Here is a 24,743-nt window from a genome sequence, read left to right as displayed (position 1 = left end):
AAATTCTACTTTCATGCATCTTAGATTCGAAGTTAGTGGCGGATTAATTTAGAGGAATATAAGAGAAAAAACATGTGCAACCAGGCGTGGTTCTATTACTCATTTTACCTAACGCTAAGCAAGTAAATTACTAGAAAACATGAATTCTTTGAATTATCCCTTTTGCGCAAACTTTATTGGAAAATGTAATTTTGATGTTACTAGAAGACAGCTGTGAGGTTCCAATGTGTTTTGTTCAAACATAAATATGATGTTAGAGCGAAACAGTTAATGGTGGATGTATTCACTAAACTGTCTGTATAATGTGGTTCATATCTGTGAGTATGTGTTTCATATAATCCCTCCTAAACTTCTTGCTGCATGAACTTCTGAATAATACCTAAGAACTTCTCTCGGTCCCGAAGTTTAGACAAAGGTAAAATTGTTCACCTAACCCTTTAGAGAACCTGCATATGTCGCAAAACATTTTGTCGGTAATTCCCTGAAAGAAAACCCGAAATTTGACATTGGTTAGAACACATATGTAGGCCTACTAATTACCATTTGTAACTTGGTTAAATAAATTAAACTTGCATTATAGTGACGATGATCATTAAACTCAAATCGTGTAAAATAGCAGTTCAGACATTAAGCTTGCACTATGGTTACCCTGTAAACGTAGGTCATAGGTTCGCTTGTATCAGTATCCAGCGTAAGCATACCTGTTGTGACCGACTGACTTTAATATAATGCGTATTTAAATAAAAAGTATCTAAATTGATAAGAAATAAAAAAGACTTCCTGGTTTTCCACTATAATATATTCAACAGTGTTATTTATGTTACCAGCTGTATGATTATTTCACTTTTCTATTTTTGAGTGTGGTTCTTTAATTCTCATTCGTACGTTATAGCCCTAAACAGGGAAGTAAAAACCAGTGTTCCTGCTTACTGTTCTACGTAGTGTTAAAGCTCTGATTTCTTGAATAATTTCACGGCATTTCGACAAGTTGTTAACAATAGTCAAGGAGGAAGAAGTCTGGATTGAACCTGACCTTCCCGAATCTATACCAGCTTTATCTGTGCCGCTCTATAAGGTGTTAACAGGAAATTGGACACCCGATTAAGCCCGAAAGTGTGAGAAAAGACTATTTTCATTGGTCTGCCGAAAATTGTATATCTATGAACTAATACTGCAAATGAAATTATAATGTAGTTAGTGCTTACTTTTAATTGTTGATATTATCTCTAATCAAAATTAAAATAAGACCAAGCTTTTCTGCATATTTAAAATTTTCGTTTGATTTCAACTTCTGAAACTTTAGCGAACTCTTTTTTTTTTTTATTTATTTATATTAGTAATTTTAACTTAGACTTGTATAAGTATTGGATGTTACAATTTTATTGGGTTTCGTTAGCCGTGTTTCTTCTCTCTCTCAGGAGGTCAGGTGCACTTGACCTCTTGTTTTTCCTTATTGGTGTGAGCTGATTAGTATATTAATTATTCCTACATGGTGGCCAGAGTAACCTATATTTTCTCAGGCCCCTTTCAGGGCAATGTCCATGTATCTTGCACCAACAGTTCCTTCACTAATGTATAGCTCATAGGTAGCCTGGCCCGTTTTTATTTTTGTAATAATAAGTATTATTATATATGTATATTTATTTATTTATTATTTTTACTTTTTTAATTATTTAATTTTTTTATCTTAATGATCTAATATATAAGTTATCCGCGGAGAGGTACTTAGGATCACCTTCATCATGTATACAGTACTTGTCGAGTTCACATAATAATTCATGTTTTCTCCAATTTTTATCAAAATGTTTTATTGTACTATGTAGGAGTATATTTGCCATTGTTTGTGTGTATGAATATTTATGCATAAACTTTGAAGCCCGCCAGTGGCTCGGCGGTATGTCTGCAGACTTACACGCAAAAAAACGGGTTTCGATACCCGTGTTGGGCAGAGCACAGATAGCCTATTGAGTAGCTTTGTGCTTAATTCAAAACAACAAAACAAACTTCGAAGAGGTGATTCTGGGTACTTTATGTCGTAAGTAGTGTATTTTGTAATGACTGTAATTTGGTTTTCAATTGTTCTTTGCTTATATTAATCCATGCTGGAGCTGCATAGTCTATTACAGGTCTTATATAAAAATATTACAAGTGTTTGTGTTTTTTTTATAACAAAGCCACATTTGCCATGTTTCTTGAAGCATTGTTTGGTTGTTTTTGAATTTCGCGCAAAACCGCACGAAGGCTATCTGCGCTTTGAAGTATTGACAAACGCCGATTTATAAATATAACGATGTGGTTTTATTTCAGGTCTTCAAAGAATGTTTGTAGAGATGTAAATTCTTAATTTCTATTTTTATAATAAGTTGAAACCCACCTATATCTCATTGTCTAAGTATTTTAATAACAGGTATTAAAAAATAGTTTGAATGTCGCGAGTATGAAAACTGAGAGATCGCATTAGAAATTGCGTTACTGGCGAGTTTCCCTCTATCTCTACAGTCGGTATTTTCTATTAGAGATCGTTGTACTTAAATCTTGCCACGTCCATCAAGTAAAATGTGGATAAACAGAGAATTCTGAATATTAATCATTAACTTACACTTATGGCTGAAGGTTATGGATATCCAGAGAGCTTACATTACTTAATGTTTTAGTGAAGTTTATGGGTAACCAGAGGATTCTGAATGTTAATTACTAACCTGCACTTAATGCTGAGAGTTAAGAATATCCAGAAAGATTCATGAAGGACTTATTCTTTATTCTATATATTAAGGAATTTCCCAAACAAATTAAAACACTGGTACGTATTTACTTGTCAATATATAACACTCTGTAACAAAATTTTTATTTTTTCTTGTTCCTGGACAGAAAGTGTTATTTCCCAATTGCTTATGCCTAACGTAAATGGAAAAGACCTATTTTTCTTTTCAACTTTGCTTTTCTGACGTCGGTAATGACATTTTCAAATTTACCCATTTTCCAGAACATTCCTGGAAGATTCAGTGCTGAGTAGCTGATAGAGAATTTTCTAGAACCTTTTATAATTTTCTAGAACTTTCCATAGTAATATATGTATACATGGGCTCACCACTTCAGTTTAGCCCTAGCTGCCTAAGTGAACACAGACCTATCTGATTTTATCAGAGATGGCATGAAAAAGCTGCAAGCATTCTCCAGACGCATTCTGCTATGTATGTGGCTAATTTATCAAGACGAGCGAAATCGTACTCTGTGACAGCATCTGATAAAATGTGTGAAGCCTACAAGGCATATTTTAGCATGCCTGTCAGGAATCAAGACAAACGTTGGACACCTCATTTTACCTGCGAGCACTGCAGAAAAGCTCTCGAAGGTAAGACGGGCAATTTTTGCTTGCTTGAATAGCAAAATTTTATATTATACAAATTTTAGACGTTTTAAAATTTAAATCTTTTAATTTATTTTTTTTTAATTTTCAATAGTATAGAAAAAATCACGTCAAATATTTTGCATGAACCTCTTACACATCAGTTGTGGATGAAATAAATTTATTCTTCACAATAATAATTTTATTTTGTTTTTTTGCAGGATATGGTACAGAGGGGAAAAGAGAGCACTACAACAGGAAGCACTGGCCACAACGGACTGAAACCTCTGTGGGGAGGCACAATGTTAAGTGTGAGCCACTAGTAGACCTCCAGAAGATGTTGTATCCACCATTGCACATAAATTTGGGTCTTATTAAACAGTTTGTCACAGCTCTCGATAAGGAGTCTGCAGCCTTCAAGTACCTTCGAGACTTCTTCCCTAAGCTGTCTGAGGCAAAGGTCAAAGCAGGGGTCTTTGTTGGACCACAAATAAAGAAGATCCTGGAGTGCACAGAATTCCCCAAGATGCTCAGTAGGAAGGAAGAAAAAAGCTTGGGGTAGTTTTGTCACAGTGATTCGGTGCTTCTTGGACAATCACAAGGCCGAAAATTATGTGGAACTGATGAAACTTTGTAGAATGGAAAGCAACTGCCTGTTGTGGAGACACAAGTGTAGAGGATGATGTTTCAAAAGTCTTCTGTCTTTCATCTTCAAGTCCTTTACACTTGTGTTTCCACAACAGATAGTTGCCGTCCATCCTACAAAGTTTCGTCATGAATACTATGCCTAAATAATCTATCAAAGAATATGTGGAACTCGTTGGAGCTCTGGTGAAGAACTACGGCAAAATGGGCTTAAGGACGCCCCTGAAAGTCCATATCCTTGACGCTCATCTTGATAAATTCAAGGAGAACATGGGAGCATACTCAAAGGAGCAAGGCGAGCGTTTCCACCAAAATATACTGGAATTTGAACGCCGCTACCAAGGAGCATATAACGAAAACATGATGAGAAACTATATTTGGGGGCCGATACGTGAAAGTGATTTACCTTACAGTCGCAAATCTCGAAAAAATACTCGCTTCTAAACAATTTTGTTCATTTTTGTATAACTTTAGTATAAATACATGTAAATCTTGATTTATATGTTGTTTTATTCAGACCTTTTGTAAATGAAAATGTGCAAATTTGTCCGTTTTTACATATAAAATAGGTTAACTTATAACTTTTATTATCCAAGTCACAAAAGCGAAATTTGAAGGGAATAATGGCCGTTTTCCGTACGTTTACAACACAAGCAATTACGAAACAGCACATATTCTCCAAGAACAAACTTTGTGTTACATAGTGTAATTTAAATATTTCAGTTTATGTAACTAATTATTCCGAATTAAGGATAATCGTTGTTGACCTTAATGACTTGGTGAGAAATTTCAAGGAAGACTAACCGAAATTAAGGCAACCCCAAGAAAAACAAAAGTTTGGAGAGAACTTTTGTATGATCACTTTGGTCCCCCTTACTCCTTTTCTACGGGTCTCAACTCTCACTCTTACTGAGGTGTGACACCTCCTAACTTCCCGTGGGTAAGGGTATTTATTTTTTTGGAGACCATGCATCGCATTGGATGCCGTTCAGTTTTAAAATTCTCTTTATAATACAATTACAAATAAAAAATCCACTGATTCGTGGGGTATGAATGTCATATGCGTAAAAACCAATACAAATATCGCACAATAATGATGTATTTAAAATTTGTAAAATGTCAGTTAATGTACATTTTGATACTATTTTGACTCTAAAATTCTTCAAGAAGTGAAAATTTTTTCAGATTTTGTGCAATTTCTGTATCTTTGAACCATCACGTTACCACTTTTTATACTATTCAATATCGGTTGGGAGCATATGTATAATATTACATAATATAACCGTATATTTTTTTTTACCCAGCACAACGCTCAATATAGAGATATGTTCATAAAAAAAATGAGGAGCTCTTTATTTCCTACGTTTTATACATATTGGTAATCCTAGGTATAATTAGTGGAACTAACCGCAATATTGATTGGTGTGTGTGCGCGTACGTGCACGTCTGTTCGTATTTAGTTAAGTGCACTTCAGCCAGAAAGTCCGTGGACACGCAAATAATGTGTGTAGTGATTAAATGGTTTCGAAAAAAGTTGTTTAAAGTTGTATAGACCCCATCGGTAATTTTAATTAACTCAAACTTTTAACATGAAGACAAAAATTGTTATGAAATGTGTAACAGTGAGAATTTATGAATAAATTATAAATAAAAACTATAGGGTTTTTATTCATTTCTATCAGGACTTCTTAAACTTACTTGTTTTTATAACATCATGAAAGTAAGAATTTATGATAATTTTCTAATTTGAAAGTTTCATGTCTTTTAATAATGTTTACTTGAACGTTAAAGATGGCGCGATATCCGTAAATGCAATTTTTGACGTTTTGAAATCGGTGACATTGCGCATAGACTATGCCAAAGTTTATACCTTGAGACATAAAAGAGCGATGAAAAAAAGCAACACGTTTACATCGTATATCACTCACAATTTATATTGGTGAGAGTGAACAGACTGACGAAACAATACGGCTAGGTTAACTATGTTGTGCAGCAGACAAGTATTTTTCCCACAATGACAACTACAATTCTAACCGGGCCCAGCATGGCCACGTGGGTTAAGGCGTTTCAACAAGAGAGAGTTTGCTGAAATTAAACAAAAGTATACATCAAGAAATCGACATGCCATTGAAATTTGATTCAAACATGTCTGAGTGAAATAAGTAAAGTGGATTTTTACATATCGACTTGGAATGTTTAGATGTGTTTTATATTAGGAACAAATCACGTATACACCACAATTATATAGCAGGGCCTTTTTTTTCCCCTCAAGTTTTATTTTATTAAACTGATTTACATAATGGAGCTAGGCACGTCCTAATTATTGGTGTGCTAAATTATGGATTCGAGAGTCCACGATTCGCGTCTCCTCTGTGCAAAAAGGCTAAACAAATTAATGCTTTGCACTTTAGAGACATGGGTATATTATAACAGTGGCAGGTAAGTATCTAATTATTCTACTAGAATAATCAACGGTGAAGACTACTAGCTAGCTGCCTTTCTTCTTGTCTATTAGTTCAAAATTAGATATGAGTTGCGATAATGGCTCTTATGTAAGGTTTAGCAAATATTCATAACAAACGAACCTTTGCATGATGCATCAATTGTACTTTAAAATGATTCGGCATTTGTGATATTTGCTGGGTAAGTTGTGAGCGACTTCTGACAACGATAAGAAGTAAGAACTGTATTCTTTAACAGTCTTTGTTGTTTTTTTAATGAGATATCTCTTCATTTAAATTCAATTATTCACATACTCGTGCAAAATTGTCTGTTACGTCATTCTTGGGTAATAACACTCTTCTCGTAATTCGGTTGTAATTTCAGTTATAAAAAACAAAAACGAAGGAAACCCCTATGAGTTCAAAACTCCTTATCATTCGTGTTCTTTTGGTCGTAATGCACGTTTGGCTTTTTTTGACGAATATCTCGACCTGTAATGTACCCAAGTCATCTAGTTTGTAGCGATAGAATACACCTTATCACTCGCGCTACAGCATACTTGGGTGTATTACGACGCTCTCCATACACTATAAGGTGTGCAACCAATAAAAGAATGGTTACTAATAAATCTCTTTTTGTCAAAGTTATGACTCTCGAATACGTACAGCCATCAATAGGCAGGTTGCATGCGCATTATATTGATGAATTTTGCATAAAACAACAAGTAATAGATCTTTACTGTATTGTAGTTAATTATCATTACGCGTACTGGTGTTGACACTTGTGTTAATCGAAAACTAAATTTAATGGACAATTTTTTACTGGCTGTATTCGAACTTCCAGAAGAGTTAAAATATCGTTTGTTGCACTTTTTTATCATTTTATATTGGAATATTATTACAACTGGAAGTATATAATCTCGTGTCAGTCTAGCGTTTTAGACCGTTAAACGTATATACAACGTGTTAACCGAGGATTGGTCTTAACCTTGCCAGCCCAATGACCTTGTTGAACAAAGGTGTCTGACAGTGGTTTATGCTTAATTTCGCAAAGAAAAAATTGAAATCACATTACGCATTCTTCTTATCAGAAGTCCCATATAGAGCTCTTAAGAATAACGTAATGAAATTTATCAGTCTCCTTTGGATATAATATCACTATATAATCTATCATATATTCATTGTTATGTATGTTAGATATCTAATAAAACCCTAAAATTATATTGACTTATTTTGATTAATAACATTTATATACCAATTCAACTATAGATCCGATCTTTAATGGTTTTATGAAAATTATATTGGAAGTATCTACAAATCACTGGAATTTTCTTACTTATTAAATAACTGTATTACCTAAATGTTGTAGGATTTGATTTAGCACGTTCAGTTTTGGGGACAATAAAAATCTCGATTTTTATTTTATTTTTCTAGATTAAATAAATGACTTCACTCATTTATTGAAAATAAAACGTGTTTTAGTTTTAATACAAATTAAAACTCGTAGTAGACGAAAAACTTACTGTTTTAAATAGTTTAGAATTTTTATGCCTGAAATGTCCGACCTTTTTAGAGTATTAATAGCACAAATGCACATAATATATTGTAAACACTGTATTCAGTGGCAGTTTTTTGCTTATAAATTCAATAGGATGGTTTTTTTGAAGCGTAAATTATTTAGAATCCTTGTCGATCCTTTCTATTAAGTACTGCCATACTTAATAGTAAACACGTTACAAATATTTATAACTTTAGTATGACGTCAGTGAAGATTTTCTATTTCTTTATATTTCAAATTGGAGATGATGTTTGGTTACATGCGAACTGCTCTCCTGTGGGTCAGTGCTAAGTTTACGGACTTACAACGATAAAATCCGAGGTTCAATAGCTGATTACGTAGCTTTTCATTAAGAAAATAACTGCATATAAACTAGCTATAATTTAACTAGTTCGACGTTAAAATATTGTTACTTGTGTGAGGTAGCCCTACTAGTATGAATTAGCCTTAATTCAACGTTACTGAAGTAATTCTACATAGTTTATACTTTAGCTCTGTGGTAGTTATGTTTGGTATTATTTCAGTCTTTAGTTTGTAAAACCAAAGAAATGTTATTGAGAAGTATAATAATGTCCGAATGTTTTAATCTGTATTAGTAAAGAATTGTGTTCCTATTGTAAAACTCGTGGGCCCCCTTTGTTTTACATACATTACGAAAAACAATAATTTATTGAACACAGATTTCACTACTTGTTTCTTGGACGAATGTTATTCTTGCTCTGGTCACACACATATTTCTTCTTCTTGAGCCAAATAATTTCCAATATCGATACATTCGTTCATTACTATTGACTTGTGTCTTCTGTAGTCCCTCTTTCCTTCAGCCCTCCGCTAGTACAGCGGTAAGTCTACGGATTTACAACGCTAAAATCAGGCGTTCGATTCCCCTCGGTGGGCTCAGCAGATAGCCCGTTGTGGCTTTACTAAAAGAAAAACACACACACACTTTCCTTCAGTCGTTCCAGCTATGACCAGACTTGCGATATCCTTTTTCCTCATAACTTGCCCGAGAAACTCCAACTGTCTTTTTATTGTTAGTCAGAATCTTCCTCTTGAAACCTGTTTTGGACAAAATGTTATTCTTAAAATACCACAGATTATGCTTGGTAAGATACTGCAGTAGGTTGCTATTTCTTGCAGCATGTTGCAGTACGAACTAACTTAAGCAAGTCTTCTCTGTAGTTGTCCCTGTTCGTTAGTAAAAGAGTAATCCAAGAGCTGGACTATCACTAGGGACGGCTAGTGCAGTTAGTTTTCGTATAGCTTTGGGCGAAATTCAAAACAAAACAAACCGAATCATAGCGACAAATCTACAATCTCAGTTAAATGAAATAAAGTACTATAACAAACGGAGAATCGTGATAAATGCCCCTAAAAGACGACTCATTTACAAAATCAAAGAGCAAACAGTTCCCAAAATTGTACCTTTAGGGAACTCTTCTCCACGTATCCATATCAGCCAAATTCCTAGGTCTAACCTACGACTCTAAATGAAATTGGACTAAACATATAAATGAAGTGAGAAGTACAATATGGCAAAGAGCGAATTACATACACTGCTGGCCAAAATCTCAAGGCCAATGAACATAAAGAAAAAATGTGCATTTTGCGTTGTTAGACTCAACCACTTATTTGAGTAGAGTTTTGAAAGATGAAAATAAGAAAAGGGAAAATAAAAATAGACGTTCTTAGCATTTAATAGGGAAAATGTGAACACTATGAAATTAGCCTAAATACTAGCTAGTCAAAAGTTTAAGATCATACCAAAAAGAAGTCCTAAACAGGGTAGGAAATGCCCAACAAGAGGTCTCATTAGTGGGTTTCACGGCCGTCATTGCGAATAACTGCAAGCATTTGCTTTGGCATGGTTGATATAAGCGTTTGTAGAAGGCTGACTGCAATGCTATTCCAAGTGGTGAAGATGGCTTCACGAAGATCATGCACTGTTTGGAATTGACGTCCATTTCTATAGACGTCTCTTGCCATCCACCCCAAAACATTTTCAGTGGGGTTCAGTTTGGACGAATTCGCTGGATGGTCCAAAAGAATCACGTTATTCACGATGAAAAAGTCCTTTGTCCTGCTGGCATTGTGGATTGCAGCATTGTTCTGCTAAAAGATCGAGTCATTTCCACACAAGCAAGGGCCTTCAGTCAATGAGGATGCTTTTTCCAACATGCCAATGTAGCCAGCTGCTGTTTGACGCCCCTGTATAACCTGAAGCTCCATTGTTCCAAGGAAGGAGAAAGCACCCCCAGATCATGATGGAACCTCCTACACTGTGTCGTGTAGAAAATGTCTCCGATGGGATATCCTTATCGAGCCAGTAATGCTTGAAGCCATCTGGACCATCCAGGCTAAATTGTTTCTAATCAGAGAACAAAACCTTCCACTTTTCAATGTCCCATGTTTGTTGCTTCTCAGCAAAGTTTAACCAAGCTGTTTCATGGTGTGGAAAGAGGCGTGGCCTTTCAAAACGTTTACGGTTTTTAAAGCCTTTCTCTCGTAGATGCCGTCTTATTGTTCTTGAGCTGCATTTTGCGACCGTAAGGGCCTTAATTTGGTTTGACGATCAGCTGGTGTCTTGCTGGACAACCCGTCGAATCCTCCTGCTCAACGTCGGCAAAATTTTCTTGGGCCGACCGCTTGAATTTCTCGTTCCGTATTCATCAGAGTCTTTTAAGAAATTTGCAATAGCAGTTTTACCACACCCAATTTCACCAGCGATGGCATGTTGAGAGAAACCTTGCTTTTGCAGCTCGACAATTCTGCCACGTTCAAACTCTGTCAATCTTTTAGCCTTTACTCAATGTAACACAGGAGATGTCAGTGGGAGATGTTGACAACGCTAATGCTTGAACGCAAATGACTAAATTTCGTTACGTGTTTACCGATTAACGTTTCGTTTCAGTATGGTCTTAAACTTTTGATCAGCTAGTATTTAGGCTAATTTCATAGTGTTCACATTTTCTCTATTAAATGCTAAAAGGTTTTTTAATATTACTTTCCCTTTTCTTATTTTCATCTTTCGAAGATTTACTCAAATAAGTGGTTGAGTCAAACAACGTAAAATGCATAATTTTTCTTTTCATTGGCCTTAAGATTTTGGTCAGCAGTGTATGTCTGACTAACAACAGCAGAAAACACACCCAAAATGTATAAAACCTGTACCTGTCCAGTGATAGAGCACATATACCCAGAGTGGTTAAATGTAACCAAATCGCACGTAAACAAGCTACGAACAATATAATATTCAATAAGCGTTCTTACATAATTACGCGAACACCTCCATATTATCAGACAGACTTCAAAACAGATGAAGATTACTTATGCAAAAGTCTTTAAAAATGAATTATTAAAAATGCTAAAAGACATTATCATACGTTATGCTAACTGATATAATACCAAAGTAGTTATTCCGCCATTCTGAACATACGTGCTTATTGGCCACCTCGGGGTAGTGAGGAGGGGAAATAATATCATGAAAGACAATGACATCATAGTTTCATAAATTACCACCAGGTTAAAGTCACGTTACTACACCGCCATGACAGATGGCCATGACATGATAGTTCCACCAACATAACTTGTCCCAACATGGCTAATTGATATAGTAAGTATAAAACATTAATTCATTAGTTAATTAATTTTTCTAATTATTTAAATCAACCAGAATGGATGTATTAATTAAAACTTACTGTTTGATGCCTCAACACAACTATATTTAATACGATCAGTTTCAAACACTAAATCATCAGTTACTTATATTTCCTGACCACTTACATGTAAATCGCCTTAAAAGAAAGTTCGTTAGTTAATTAAATTTCCTGACTATTTATATTTAAATCATCCTGAAATGAAAATACCATGTATTAATTAAAACTTGCATCTTCACTAATTTGATTTAAGGGTATAACTTGACAATATTTAATTTTACAAAGGCAGGTGGTGTTCTACATACACACTATGTTACTCAGGCAAATTGTTTTTCAGTGCCTATCTAGATGTGTCAGAAATAAAACGTTAATTAAACATGTCATAATTAAAATTTAAACTTTTACTAGTTTTGACATTATGCTATAACTTGACAAATTATTTCATTTTTACAAATGATACTTTACAGTTTCATCTTACACAAGTTCAACAGAATAGACACTACAGTTCCACATACGATCAATATCTAGATTTAATTCTGTTAAAACTCTCATTTTGTGTTTATTAACATCTGTACTAATACAGTTTGCTACAATTAAAATGATGATGAATGATTTACTGTTTGAGCATGTATTTTATGTAAAAGATTAAAATATACTCTTCAAAAAAAGAAACGCAAAGGGATATTTTTGTTATTTTAAAGAGAAATATATGTGATAACGTTACAAGCTCAGAGTATGTGATGTTACACGTGTTAAGGCACTGATTGTCAGACCAAAATGACAATAAAAGTTGTGCACTTTGAAAACGGAGGAAAACATCGGATTTTTCGCCAAAACGCATGCGTGTCCGATACATTTGTTTGAGAGATCTGCAAGTGCAACATGTGCAAAATCCATATAAAAGTGACGGGTTTTCGGTTTCCATAGCTCAGTGTTAAGCCACCGACACGCAATACAGTTACGCCAAGACTGACTGAAGCACAACGCAACAACGCCATTGGTCAATTGGAAGCAGGCGAATCTCGATCAGATGTTGCCAGAGCTGTGAATGTCCACCCAAACACCATCACAAGGCTATGGAATCGTCACCAACAACAAGGATCAACTCGTGACCGTCCACGATCTGGCAGACCTCGTGTTACCACGCCCGCACAAGATCGCAACATCCGGTTACGTCACCTTCGGGATAGGACCACCGCTGCGACGTCTTCTGTCTCAACCATACCAGGGCTGCGTAGGATTTCCGATCAGACCGTACGCAACCGTCTACGAGATTCTTAGGCCCCATGTGCAACCCTTCATGGTGAACGTCAACGACGTTTTTCAACATGACAACGCCCGTCCTCACACAGCCCGACTCACCACTGTCTTCTTGAGACACCACAACATCAACGTTCTTCTCTGGCCCTCCAGATCACCAGATTTAAACCCCATCGAACATCTTTGGGACGAGTTGGACCGACGTCTGCCACGGCGACAACCTCAACTGCAGACTCTACCTCAGCTTGCAGCAGCTTTGCAGGCTGAGTGGACAGCCATTCCACAGGATGTGATTCGTCATCTCATCGCTTCCATGGGCAGGAGATGCCAAGCAGTTATTGATGCTCACGGGTGGCATACTCGTTATTGACGTTGTGACGTTAAACTTCACCTAGTGAGCGTGGACTTCGCCTTTGCAGACTTTGGATGTTCAACAGTGAATGTGAAAAGTTTCACACATGTCATACAGAACTACCCGGAATAAACTTGTTAACAATTTGTCTCATATTTTGCCTTTTGCGTTTCTTTTTTTGAAGAGTATAGATTAAACTTTATCAAGAATTGACCACTGGCAAACACGCCTTGATTATTAGGAAATAACGTTACATGTTCTGAGCAAAATTGAACTTGTGTTCGTTTAGTAGCTCATTACATAGTAATGCAGTAATTCATTTCCCAATATATACAAATATAACTTTGTATGTAATTAACATTTCAGACCTACAATTACTACAGAAAGTGTTCGTACCCCTGCGTCCCGAGTGGGTTTTTGCTCATAACTTAAAAAGTATAACAATTAGGCTAATAGAATTATGAATACTATACTAACGCACATCTACCTAAATTTGTATGTAAATTAAACGACAAATAAACTGTTTATAAACAAATAACCAAAAATAGGAGGAGCAGAAAGTATTCGTGCGTCTACTTTAATGGTCAGTTGTGTAGCCTTTCAGGTGAATTACTTGGCGTAATCTCTCCTCATAGCCCTCCATGATCGTTTGACAGTATTCGAATGGTAGTTTCTTGAATTCTTCTTTACAGAAGGCCAATAACTTTGGCAAGTGTTAGTATAATATTTATAATACACTGTACTTTCATTATCCTACTCGTGATACTTTCTAAGTTATGAAGGAAAAACTTCTCACGACGCAGGGGTACGAACACTTTCTGTCGTAACTGTAAGCACCACACATTGATACATTTGTTAACAAAACTTCAATAAAGGTAAACCAGTATACTATTTAAAAAATGTCGTAGTTTATAAAATACTAAATTACAACTCAATGTAATAACACTTGTGATATATATATATATACTTGTTCTAACATATTATTAGTCAAACAGAATAAATAATTATAAATGAAACAAAGGCATTCTCCAAAGCAATCAAATGTTTCTTTAGTTTAATAATTATACAAAAACCTATCATGCACTTGAAATCCGTAACAGAAGTAATTGACCCCTCTTGCCGGACATTAGGATCTTGGTTCTCACATTACTACTACTCTATGACTTAAAACTCTCATGTTTTATCATGTCTCCTACATCTGTAAGTAAAGACTTGTAAAGTATCGCACAACCTCAAACACTGGGGAATACTTACGTGTTTGTTTATTCATGTAATGGCGTAAATAAAACAATATTCTCTGCTGTGAATAATATGAATTTGAAAAAAACTTTATATAGGATAAACAAGAACAAATTTAAAATTCAGAACCATTAAACAAAAGAAATGTTAAAACCAATAGTTTTACTATTTCACTTTTAGTAGAATACATTCATGAAACTAAAACATAATTCAGTGTCAGAAAACGTATTTTAGCATGACTTGAAAATTTTATTAGTATGAATATACGTTAATCTATTGAGATAAATAATAAAAAAAAGAAGAATCCGTGATGACGATAAAAACCCGCTTGTAGAGAATTATATATTTAAAAACGGATGGTATCGGTAGAGAAAGCACTACTAGTTTTTAAATATATAATAAAATAAAAAGAATATTTAGATTATTGAGTGAGGATGATGCATCTGATGGAAATGTCAGTATATGCCGTGTAATTCTTTAATGTGTAAATTAAGGATATTGTAGTAGTATAAATAGGTGTTATCTTTTGCAAAACATTTACACTTAGGATAATGGAGTGATATTGTACAGGGTAAAAAGTACTAAAAACCCAATAAGACGAGAAACATGTCTTGACGTATAAGTCATTTTATTGTAATTTAAGACTGGAAATGGTCTCTTATTTTTAGAACCGTGTGAAAAATAATTATTGTTTTAAAAACTGAGTTTTTAAAATTGAAATTACACAAGTGTCAATGAATTTTATATTGATTTAATGTTTTAACCAGATTGCGTTAAATATACTGATGTTAAAACATCAAAAAGTAAGTTTTAATTAAGATGTCCTTTTAGGACGATTTAAATGGCCAGAAAATGTAATTAATAATTTAATAAAAAACGTCTTTTTAATTATAATATAGATGGGTAGGGCAATTAATTAACTAATGAATTAATGTTTGATACCAACTGTATTAATTAAGTCGTTGAGACGTATTATACTGACCCCACTTCGTGGAACTCTTACGTCATAGCCGTCTGTCTGGTATCGAACTATAATGTTAACCTTCTCTAAGGTAAATACACTCCTCTGGTAACACGCAGTGTAATTATGATGTAATGACCTCATGCCATGGCAGCCTAGCAACGCGTCCTTGGTAGCTGTTTATGGAGCTATAACGTCACCGTTTTTGATGATGCATCTCCCTGATGACGAGAAAACCCACTTGTAGAGAAAAATATCGATGTAAAAACGGCTGGTATGGGTTGAGAATTTTTTATGTAGAGGAGCGAACAACCTAGTTGCATCAGACAAGGGTCTTAACTGTAACCCAAGTAAGTGAAGCTAATTGGTGCTATTCTTTGTGTTAAGCTGGCCCGGCATGGCCAAGCGTGTTAAGGCGTGCGACTCGTAATCTGAGGGTCGCGGGTTCGCATCCCGGTCGTGCCAAACATGCTCGCCCTCCCAGCCGTGGGGGCGTTATAATGTGACGGTCAATCCCACTATTCGTTGGTAAAAGAGTAGCCCAAGAGTTGGCGGTGGGTGGTGATGACTAGCTGCCTTCCCTCTAATCTTACACTGCTAAATTAGGGACGGGTAGCACAGATAGCCCTCGATTAGCTTTGTGCGAAATTCCAAAACAAACAAATCTTTGTGTTAAGGTGACCCATAGACCACAGTATATAGAGAATATCAACCTCTCTCTTACTGTGATATCTGACTCCCCTACTGCTGGATGCTGTTTTACGTCATACCGAGGACTACTGCTGTTATTAGCGGGAATAATTATCTAATTCTTGTTTGGTAATCGGTTTCTACATGAAAATACAGTAAGCACAACTTAAAGTGAGATATTTTGTATGCATATGAGATAAGTGATTGTGGGAGTAGATGTTGGTTGTCATGTGACAGTTGTTGTCCTTCACATGGTATAGCTCACCAATTATTGGGAAAGTAGCTGTAAATTTTACCTCATTTTAGAGGCCAGAGCACAGTTAGTTCATTTTATAGCTCTATGCTAAATTCCAAACAAATAAACCTCATTTTAGAATGTATCTTTAGTCAGATATATTCAGGTAATTTTTCAGTATTTTTGTTCAAGTGCTGTGCATATAGTGATAGTATTATTAACCAAATGTCTAAAGGTTGTAGATATTTACTGATAAATTTACTCAGGTAAACGTTCTTTATGCCATTGGCTAGCAACTCGTGTCACTTTGGTGTTCGTGTCCACTCCCTAGAGCTCCCTAGCCTGTTTCAAGGGATGACAAAGATACTTATATGAATCGTGTGAGTTTGAAGTTTTTTTCCCGTATATATGCTATTTGAAGTAGTGGATATAGCGTATACAGCGTTGGATCATGCTATACTGCACTTACTTTTTTGTCTGAAATTGTGTGTCATGCGGCCGAAAAATATACCTTTATGTTTTGTGTAGAAGAACTGGAAAAGCCTCTTACCCTAGTGGCCAGTAAGAGATAACATAAACATAGTTCTTGTGAATAAAATTTCTATTTTACTTGTTCGTTTATGTTTGCTTCTTTACTCTCAGTGCTCGATTTATTCTCCGCATAACGTTTCCGAAATTGCATTGTGCAGAATATCAGTGGACCTGAATACCTCAGACCACTGTTAAAGGAATCTGTCACCTTTTCCTTGGTTTTGGCATCATCATTTAGCAACCAATGTTCTTCCTACAGCGGTAGGCATATTATTTTGCGGTAGACACTGTTGTCAAACCTACATGGCAGTTGTCTTTGGAAAACTGATCAGAGAAACAACTTTTGATCATAATTATCTTGCTAGAAAGGTATACTGTGTTACTAGCCTATGAAAGTTTGCAATGTTTTTATGCATTGTTTTGCAGACAAACACGATATATCTGCTTAATTATATCAGTCAGGCAGTTAATTTGTAAATGCAGGTAGGAGTGTCTTAACTGACTGGACACTTAGTGTGTGATACTTGCTCTTATTTTACATGACCGAGTTTCAGTGGTGGCGGTAAGAAGATAATATGGATCTGCATTACTGTTGGCTGGATTTCTTCAGTAGAATTTAGAGTGAACTCAGCAAACACTGAAAATGTGTTTGGAATCTCAACTGATACTACAGAATCTTACAACTGAGACAAAAAATGGTGCTATATTGGAAAAATATATGGGTTCTCATGATATTTTTAACATACGCGTTTAAATATTCCTTTGAAAGACTAAGCGTAACCTAGTGGTTAGCATGCGTAGATTATGAATATGAGGTTTCATGGTTTGAATCCCGAGCTCTTTACTTGGAGGGCCGTGAATGTTTCATAAGAGTAACGGTCAAATCCCAGTAGTCGATTAAAAAAGAATTGACAGTGGTTGCTGTTGGTCTGTCAGCTCAAAATTGGGTACGTCTGTGCGGATATGGCTTGTGTAACTTTAGGCAAAAATTCTAAACAGAAGTTTACATACTTTGTTGCACGACACTTCTACATACATTACGATTTCCAAATGTAAAGAAATTCCGCTGACATTTGTTCCACAAATTCACTTTCCTCAAGATTTCTTACAACCTCCACGAAGTGTGGATTAGAATGCGTGATAATCCTATCTTCTATAGCTTTCACAGATCGAAGTATATATAATTTGCGTGAAGCTTTAGCTTCACTGTCGTCATATAGAACCATTAGAGTACTGAATGGAATTTATGTTTCGCCTTGAAACAGTTTTGGCACGCTACCTTGCGTGTTAGAGAGTCTTTATAATAAAGTAAGTCCTACCGAAATAGTATACAAAATCATTATATTATACCATTTGACTGCAATATTGTGTCTTTCTTCTCCGAATGCGATTGCTCTTCTCTAAATATCATTTGTGACATACGTCGATTGCACCCACTGTATTTAAGCCATTAAACCACTTTACCCAAATTATTAACTTTCTAAGCATTACACTCTCAAAGTTTAAAGTTATTACAGTAGGTTTTCGAGAAACTGAAGTAGTTTCGACCCATAAAAATCGTTGCGGTTTTTGATGCTCTGTGGTAAATGTCAGCTCAGAATAAGAGCAGTTGACCAAAGACAAACAAACACCAAATTAAACATGGTGATGTCACTTGTACATAAATATTTCATTTTATTTGGCCAAAAGAAGAATATGACAATACGAATTATTTAACTAAGTAAATATGATTTACGCGTTAAGAAGAGTTCATGCTTCAAGATTGTGACATGACTATAATAACCATGGTTCATTATGGATGTAAATGTAGAAAACATCATGTGCTTGTAGGAGTTGTGGAGTAAATTTTGCTGCGTGTAATTCATGATCGATGCAGTAACTACTGTTTCCAGTCACTATTGGCTAGTGGTAAATTTGGAGTCTTACAACATTAAAAGTTAGTTTTGATATTCGCGATACTCGAAGCAGAAATCGTTCACTATGTTGCTGTGTGTTTAATAACAAACCGACATTTTTAGAAGTGTATTTATGAGATCACAGGAGTTCCAGCGAGAACTAAATTGGTACGAAATTCACATTTATCGACCTTTACGTGGTTGAGTTGTTTTACTGCATATGGCGAATTTAATTTAATTTCACACTTATCAGATTTATTTAGCTTGTTTTAAAATAGGATAGGGAAGAATGTATATTTAGTTGTCCTTATTTTTGGCCGGAATATCACTCAATAAAAACGGAAATTTTTAGTGAATCCATTTTTCTGTGAATTGTAGGTTTATATTAGCTTGTAAACTGTATGTCTTGGGAATACGCAAGAAACGTAAGCCATTATATTTAACAAATTTGATAAAATAAAGATTTAATTTGCATCTTTTTGAACGAATTAATATTAGAATTATCGATAGTGTCTATTCATCAGCTTTGAAAAACATTTTTCTAAACTATTTCATGATTCTTAGTGTTGTTTGAAAATGTATATAAAACTATCATTAATATTATAATTAATCCCATTATTTATTGTTGGAATTACTTATGTGCTTAAATTACAAAATTAGTATTGTCGTTTTTTTTAGCACTGTTATAATATATTAAAAGAAAATTACCGTATATGATGCAGTGTGTAGATGTATTAAAACAAGTTGGTAATTTAAGGGTTAATAAATTGATTGTTGTGAAGTTATATTTAAGCCCGAGATTTTACTTAAATATACTAAAGACAGCATATTAGTGTATGATAAGAAGTGAGTTTCATGTAAGAAAATCACAACTCTAGTGATTTTTATATATTTCATAAAGTGTTAAGGAAAGATAATTTATGTTTCGGTAACAGTTTCAAAATCCACTTGAGAAAATATAATTATTTTGAAATAGTTTAAGAAAAATTGCTTGATTTATAACTAAAGGTTATTTTACTGTTGCAATTGTTAACTAAATATTCCGTATTATGGTGATTTTTCTGTATAACTAAAAATGTGATAAGGCAAGTGTATACAACATTTAGATACAAGGGTAACTTAACCTTCAAGTGTTGTGTCAGTGACCACGTGAATACAACCTAAGAATAGAACGGTGTTAAAATTTGACTGAAATGTTACTGTTCAAAATAACTTTACATTTATTCCTATTTAGTGGCTTTCAGTGACATAAAATATCTGCGATTGAAGTTTATTGTCATGTATTGTATGCGTCAGATTGAATAAGATGTAGCCTTTTTAGGACAGGAAATGTAACAATTTAGTACTGCAAATCTTTACTTGAGTGAGTAGGTTTCTAACTGTTGTGTTATCCTTGCAGGACTAATTAATGATAAGGAAATTACTTTTTTTAAAGGGTGCTTTAAACCTATAATCGCGCGTTGTATGTATGGTAAAAATGTATATAATTGTGATGATGTTACGTTAAATAAAGTCATTGAAAAACATGATTAATGATTAAAAGAGCAGTTTTGATTAAGATATCCTTTAAGGACAGGAAATTTAATTCACTGATGAATTATTGTTAAGCGTCCTTTTAAGGACGATTTATTAATTAATTATTGGCATTATGAGACATATATGAGTTTTGGCTGCCTAGAAACATGTTCTCTATTTTGTGGTAGGATTATTTAATTACTAATTAACTAATGAATTAGCAATGATTGACATAATGGCCGCCTATTATTGCGATTTAATAACGATCCCTAATGACCTTCGGTGACAACATTTGGAACTATGACCTCGTAATCTTTGATGACATCACCACCAACTCTTCCCTTCCCAAGAGGCAGTCAATCAGTATGAGGCGGCATCCTTTGGATGTGACACTCCCTGCTTTATTACTAAAGTTGATTTTACTTGTTGAATAAGATATATTATCCAAGTAGTCACCAAAGACTTCCATAAGAATTAAATAATTATCAGGGTTGACAACGTAAAATAATTCTTACTTTGGAGCATGCACATACTTAATCCAAGAAACCACTAAACTTACAACAGGGTTAAATAGCCACCAGTGCTGACAACATAAGCCCTACCTTAGAGCATGCATATGTTTAATCCAAGCAGTCACCAAAGGCTGAAGTTAATGCTAAACAGGCACTAGGTTTTGGTGTTTTCAGGACAGGTCAACTTTCTTACCGTTGCTAAGCCTGGCATGGCCAGGTGGTTGGGGTGCTCGACTCGTAATCTGAGGGTTGCAGATTCGAATCTCAATGACACCAAATATGCTTGCCCTTTCAACCGTGAGGGCGTTATAATCGTTTGTAAAAGAATAGCACAAGAGTTAGTGGTGAGAGGTGATGACTAGCTGCCTTCCCTCTAGTCTTACACTGCTAGATTAGGGACGACTAACGCAGATAACCTTCGTGGAGCTATGCGCGAAATTAAAACAAAAAACAAACTTATCGTTCCTTGCATGCATACTAGTGAATAACAACTAATGTCAAGGTACAGGAATATAAGACATTTTGTGGATTTAGCTGTGTCTGATGTGTACTGTTTTGTAGCAGAATACAATTATAGTTTAGTCTCTCAGTGGAAATGTGGACTTAGAATACAAAGTTAAATAGTTCCTTTATAAATCATAAATAACGTTTTTTTTTTAAGGTTAAATCACGAACTCCCCTTGGTGTGGATTCCTGTGGGTGGTGAGGGGACCTCCCAGGGAAGGTTCTGTTCTCTCAGTTTACCTCCTCTGGGATCTAAACATCCACCCTTGTGTTTGCCGTGCATGGTGACCCATAAAGGGAAGAGAGGATCCAACCCTAACACACTACTTTGGCCTTGAATTCCTGTAGACAGACAGCCTTGGGGTGGTCCCCTTGAGTTAGTTGGCTGGTCCACTTGGGATATGGTCAACCAAGTACCAGTGTTGGATGTTTTCAACAGGTGTTGTGGACATTGTATCTGATGCTGGTGTATGGGTATAGTGCTCACAAAACCATGGCGTTGCTGCAGTGTCCTTGTTTGACATTGTAGTGCATCCCCTTGTAGGGCTCCATGGTGGATGGGGTCAGTGTGCACCGAAATATTCCTTTTTTATTATGGATACCTCCAAATAAAAACTGAAATAAAATAGTGAAAAAAAACAGTCCATAGGTAAACGACCACGTCTTGAAGATTTTTAGCAGCAATTTTCAACATCTGTAACACCTCTTGTATTTCATTTTCTTATACTACATTCTCCTTAAGACAAACCTTTCGAGCAGATGTCTTCCTTTTTCATTCAGAAGGGACTAGAGGGACTTACTGGCTTTCCACAGTTAGTAAAAAAGCTTCGATCTGGTGACGTATTGGTGGAAACATACACATTTCAACATAGTTAACTCCTCTTGCATTCAAAGGCAATTGGGAATATACCTATTGAGGTTAAATCTCATGCTACTTTCAATTCATCACGAGGAGTTATTATTTGAGAAGGATTTGAAGAACATTCCCGAATCAGAGATTCTCGCTGGTTTCTCTACCCAAGGAGTTTCTGCAGTGAGGTGCATCTCCACTCCCAAAGATGGAATTATGGTGCCAACCAATGTCCTCATTCTGACATTTATGTCCCCACGTTTGCCTGCCACCATCAAGGCAGGTTATCTTAATTGCAGGGTATGGCCATACATTCCAAACCCTCTCTGATGTTTTCAGTATCAGCGGTTCAGTCACTCGAAGACGTCTTGTCGTGGTTCATTGACGTGTGCTTGTTGCAGTGGCTAGGACCACAATGCCTATGAGTGTGAAACGGACCCTCATTGTGTCAATTGCAATGGCTGTCACTCATCGTACTTTTGTTTTTGCCCTAAATGGTTGGAAGAAAAAGAGCTGCAGCATTTAAAAACGATTCAAAACATTACTTACTCTGCACTTCATTACACTACTACAGTGGGAGTGCAGACAGATCTCCCTCTACCTCCAAAAGAATCGTTTTCAAACCAAATGAAAAGTCTTTTGACCTTCATGGTTACAAATGTTGATGAATCAACTTCAACACCCATCTTTGTCCCTAAAATGACTTCCTAACCCTCCATTCTTATTTGGGATATAATAATTAATTTAAAGTTTCATTATTTTTCTAGTTTCTCTATTATATCCAGTCTTCATATAATTCAGCTGAGCCAAAATAATTTTCTCACAGCTTTATTAACAATAGTAGATGAGAAACCTCTATTTAATGCTACATATTCAGTTATCAATAGTTCATTTTTGAGTTTGGTTTAGAATAGAACTTTAAATATCTGTTAACACAAAAATAAAATGTGGATATTTATTCAGACTTATTTTTCAGTTTCTTATTAAAATGTCTGAAAACAAAATTTATTTTTCAGTTCACAAGTAAATTTAATGAGCAAGTCTAGACTAGTCAAGTTATTAGCAAAACCTATAAAGTTTTTTTTTTGATACTGCCATACCTTGAAAGTATAATCCAGATATCTAAACCATATTTATAGTTTAAGTTAAAGTTTTATAACTACTATTTTAAATCTGTCCATCTAAAGATCACACAACAAAGGATACAATGGTAAACCCGACAGCTATTCCTTCAGTGTGTTTATAGGTTGTCTTATTGAATTGGAAAAAAATAATTTCACATAAGTTTTGGTTACATCTATGAAGTCCAAGATTTCAGTGTTCATCCATAATTTGTCTTTAAAACAATTAATAGTTTTATCAATTGGAACTTTTTTGAATAATAATATGATATTAAAAGATACAAGCATATCATCATTATTTAGATTTACCTTATTTATTTTTCCCACAAATTCTGTAGAATTTTTAATGGTATAAATGATTTTCAGTAAGGAAAGACAACTTTAGCTATGTTGTAAGAGGATAAACCTATATTTGACACTATGGGTATAAAAGAATCTTTTTTTCTTAATCTTTTGGCCTGGCATGGCTAAGTGGTTAAGGCACTAGACTCATAATCTTCAGCTAAACAATAGTGAAGTTCATAAATGTAATACAGTAGACCGATTATATTGCAATTAATTATTTTATATATGGTAACCATATTTTAAACCTATCCTTATTTCAGATGATTTTATTAAATCAGATATTAAAGAAACATGCAAAATTTGAGGTATACAGAGATGCACTGAAATAGTATGCAGGAAGTAACAGTAAATAAAGTGTATCGAAACCTACTTACCATAAAGAAAGAAAAATAATAAATAATATAGTTAGTGTATACAGGCCTAAGAACACCCATATTTTTCTATTGTAAAATCCCCATTATTCTGTAGAAGTTCCTGTATGAAAGTTACAACATGCCATATGTTTCAATTTCCTATGTTTATATAGTTCCTTTAAGCTGTAGAAGTTCGTGTACGAAGGTTACAACATGCCATATGTTTCACGTTCCTATGTTTATATAGGAAAATGACAAAATTCTTCCAGAGGTTGTGCTGGGAGCTTTTTTCTCTTTTTTACTATAACAGAGAGTCAAGGAATGTTTTTCAGAAAGTTTATGGGGTTACAGTATATTATATTAATGCTTAAAAGATCTGTAACACAAGCAATAAGCATCTCTCTATCTCAGTTCTTAATAACATAATTTTTTGTGATACTTGTTTTTGTTGCTGCTTAGACATAGGAAAAAATTTGCTAACTTTGAAAAACTCTTTCTAAGTGTCAAAACAATGTTGTCGTTATACTGACTTGTGCCAAACCAAGTTCTGATACATACATAGTATTGTATAAAAACTGGTATCGTATTAAGGGCTTCAACAATTGACAAAAAAACAACACTGTCTTATAGATCAAGAGGTATGAAAAACTAGAGACAGTTGAAGAGAGAAGACAAGCTGCAAAAGAAATATATGACAATTTTGTAATGAAGGAATTACTTTCTCATACTCATGT

General features: G+C 34.9%; 2 protein-coding genes across 4 annotated transcripts in view; both read left to right on the top strand.

Moving 5' to 3' along the window:
- Positions 1–24,743, top strand: part of LOC143244566 (G protein-coupled receptor kinase 1-like) — a 138,025-nt gene that overhangs the window by 76,705 nt on the left and 36,577 nt on the right. For all 3 annotated transcript variants that reach the window (XM_076489493.1, XM_076489494.1, XM_076489495.1), the window contains one exon: positions 24,640–24,741. In XM_076489493.1, coding sequence (XP_076345608.1) covers positions 24,640–24,741 — 102 coding nt within the window. The remainder of the gene's footprint in view (positions 1–24,639; positions 24,742–24,743) is intronic.
- Positions 1,668–5,648, top strand: LOC143244568 (uncharacterized). Its single transcript, XM_076489500.1, has 2 exons — positions 1,668–3,352; positions 3,568–5,648. The coding sequence occupies exons 1-2, from the start codon at positions 3,190–3,192 to the stop codon at positions 3,906–3,908; spliced, it is 504 nt and encodes a 167-aa protein (XP_076345615.1). The 5' UTR covers positions 1,668–3,189; the 3' UTR covers positions 3,909–5,648.

This window comes from Tachypleus tridentatus, chromosome 2, assembly GCF_004210375.1.
Source record: "Tachypleus tridentatus isolate NWPU-2018 chromosome 2, ASM421037v1, whole genome shotgun sequence".
Lineage (NCBI taxonomy): Eukaryota > Metazoa > Arthropoda > Merostomata > Xiphosura > Limulidae > Tachypleus > Tachypleus tridentatus.
This window is presented reverse-complemented; position numbering and strand designations above follow the sequence as displayed.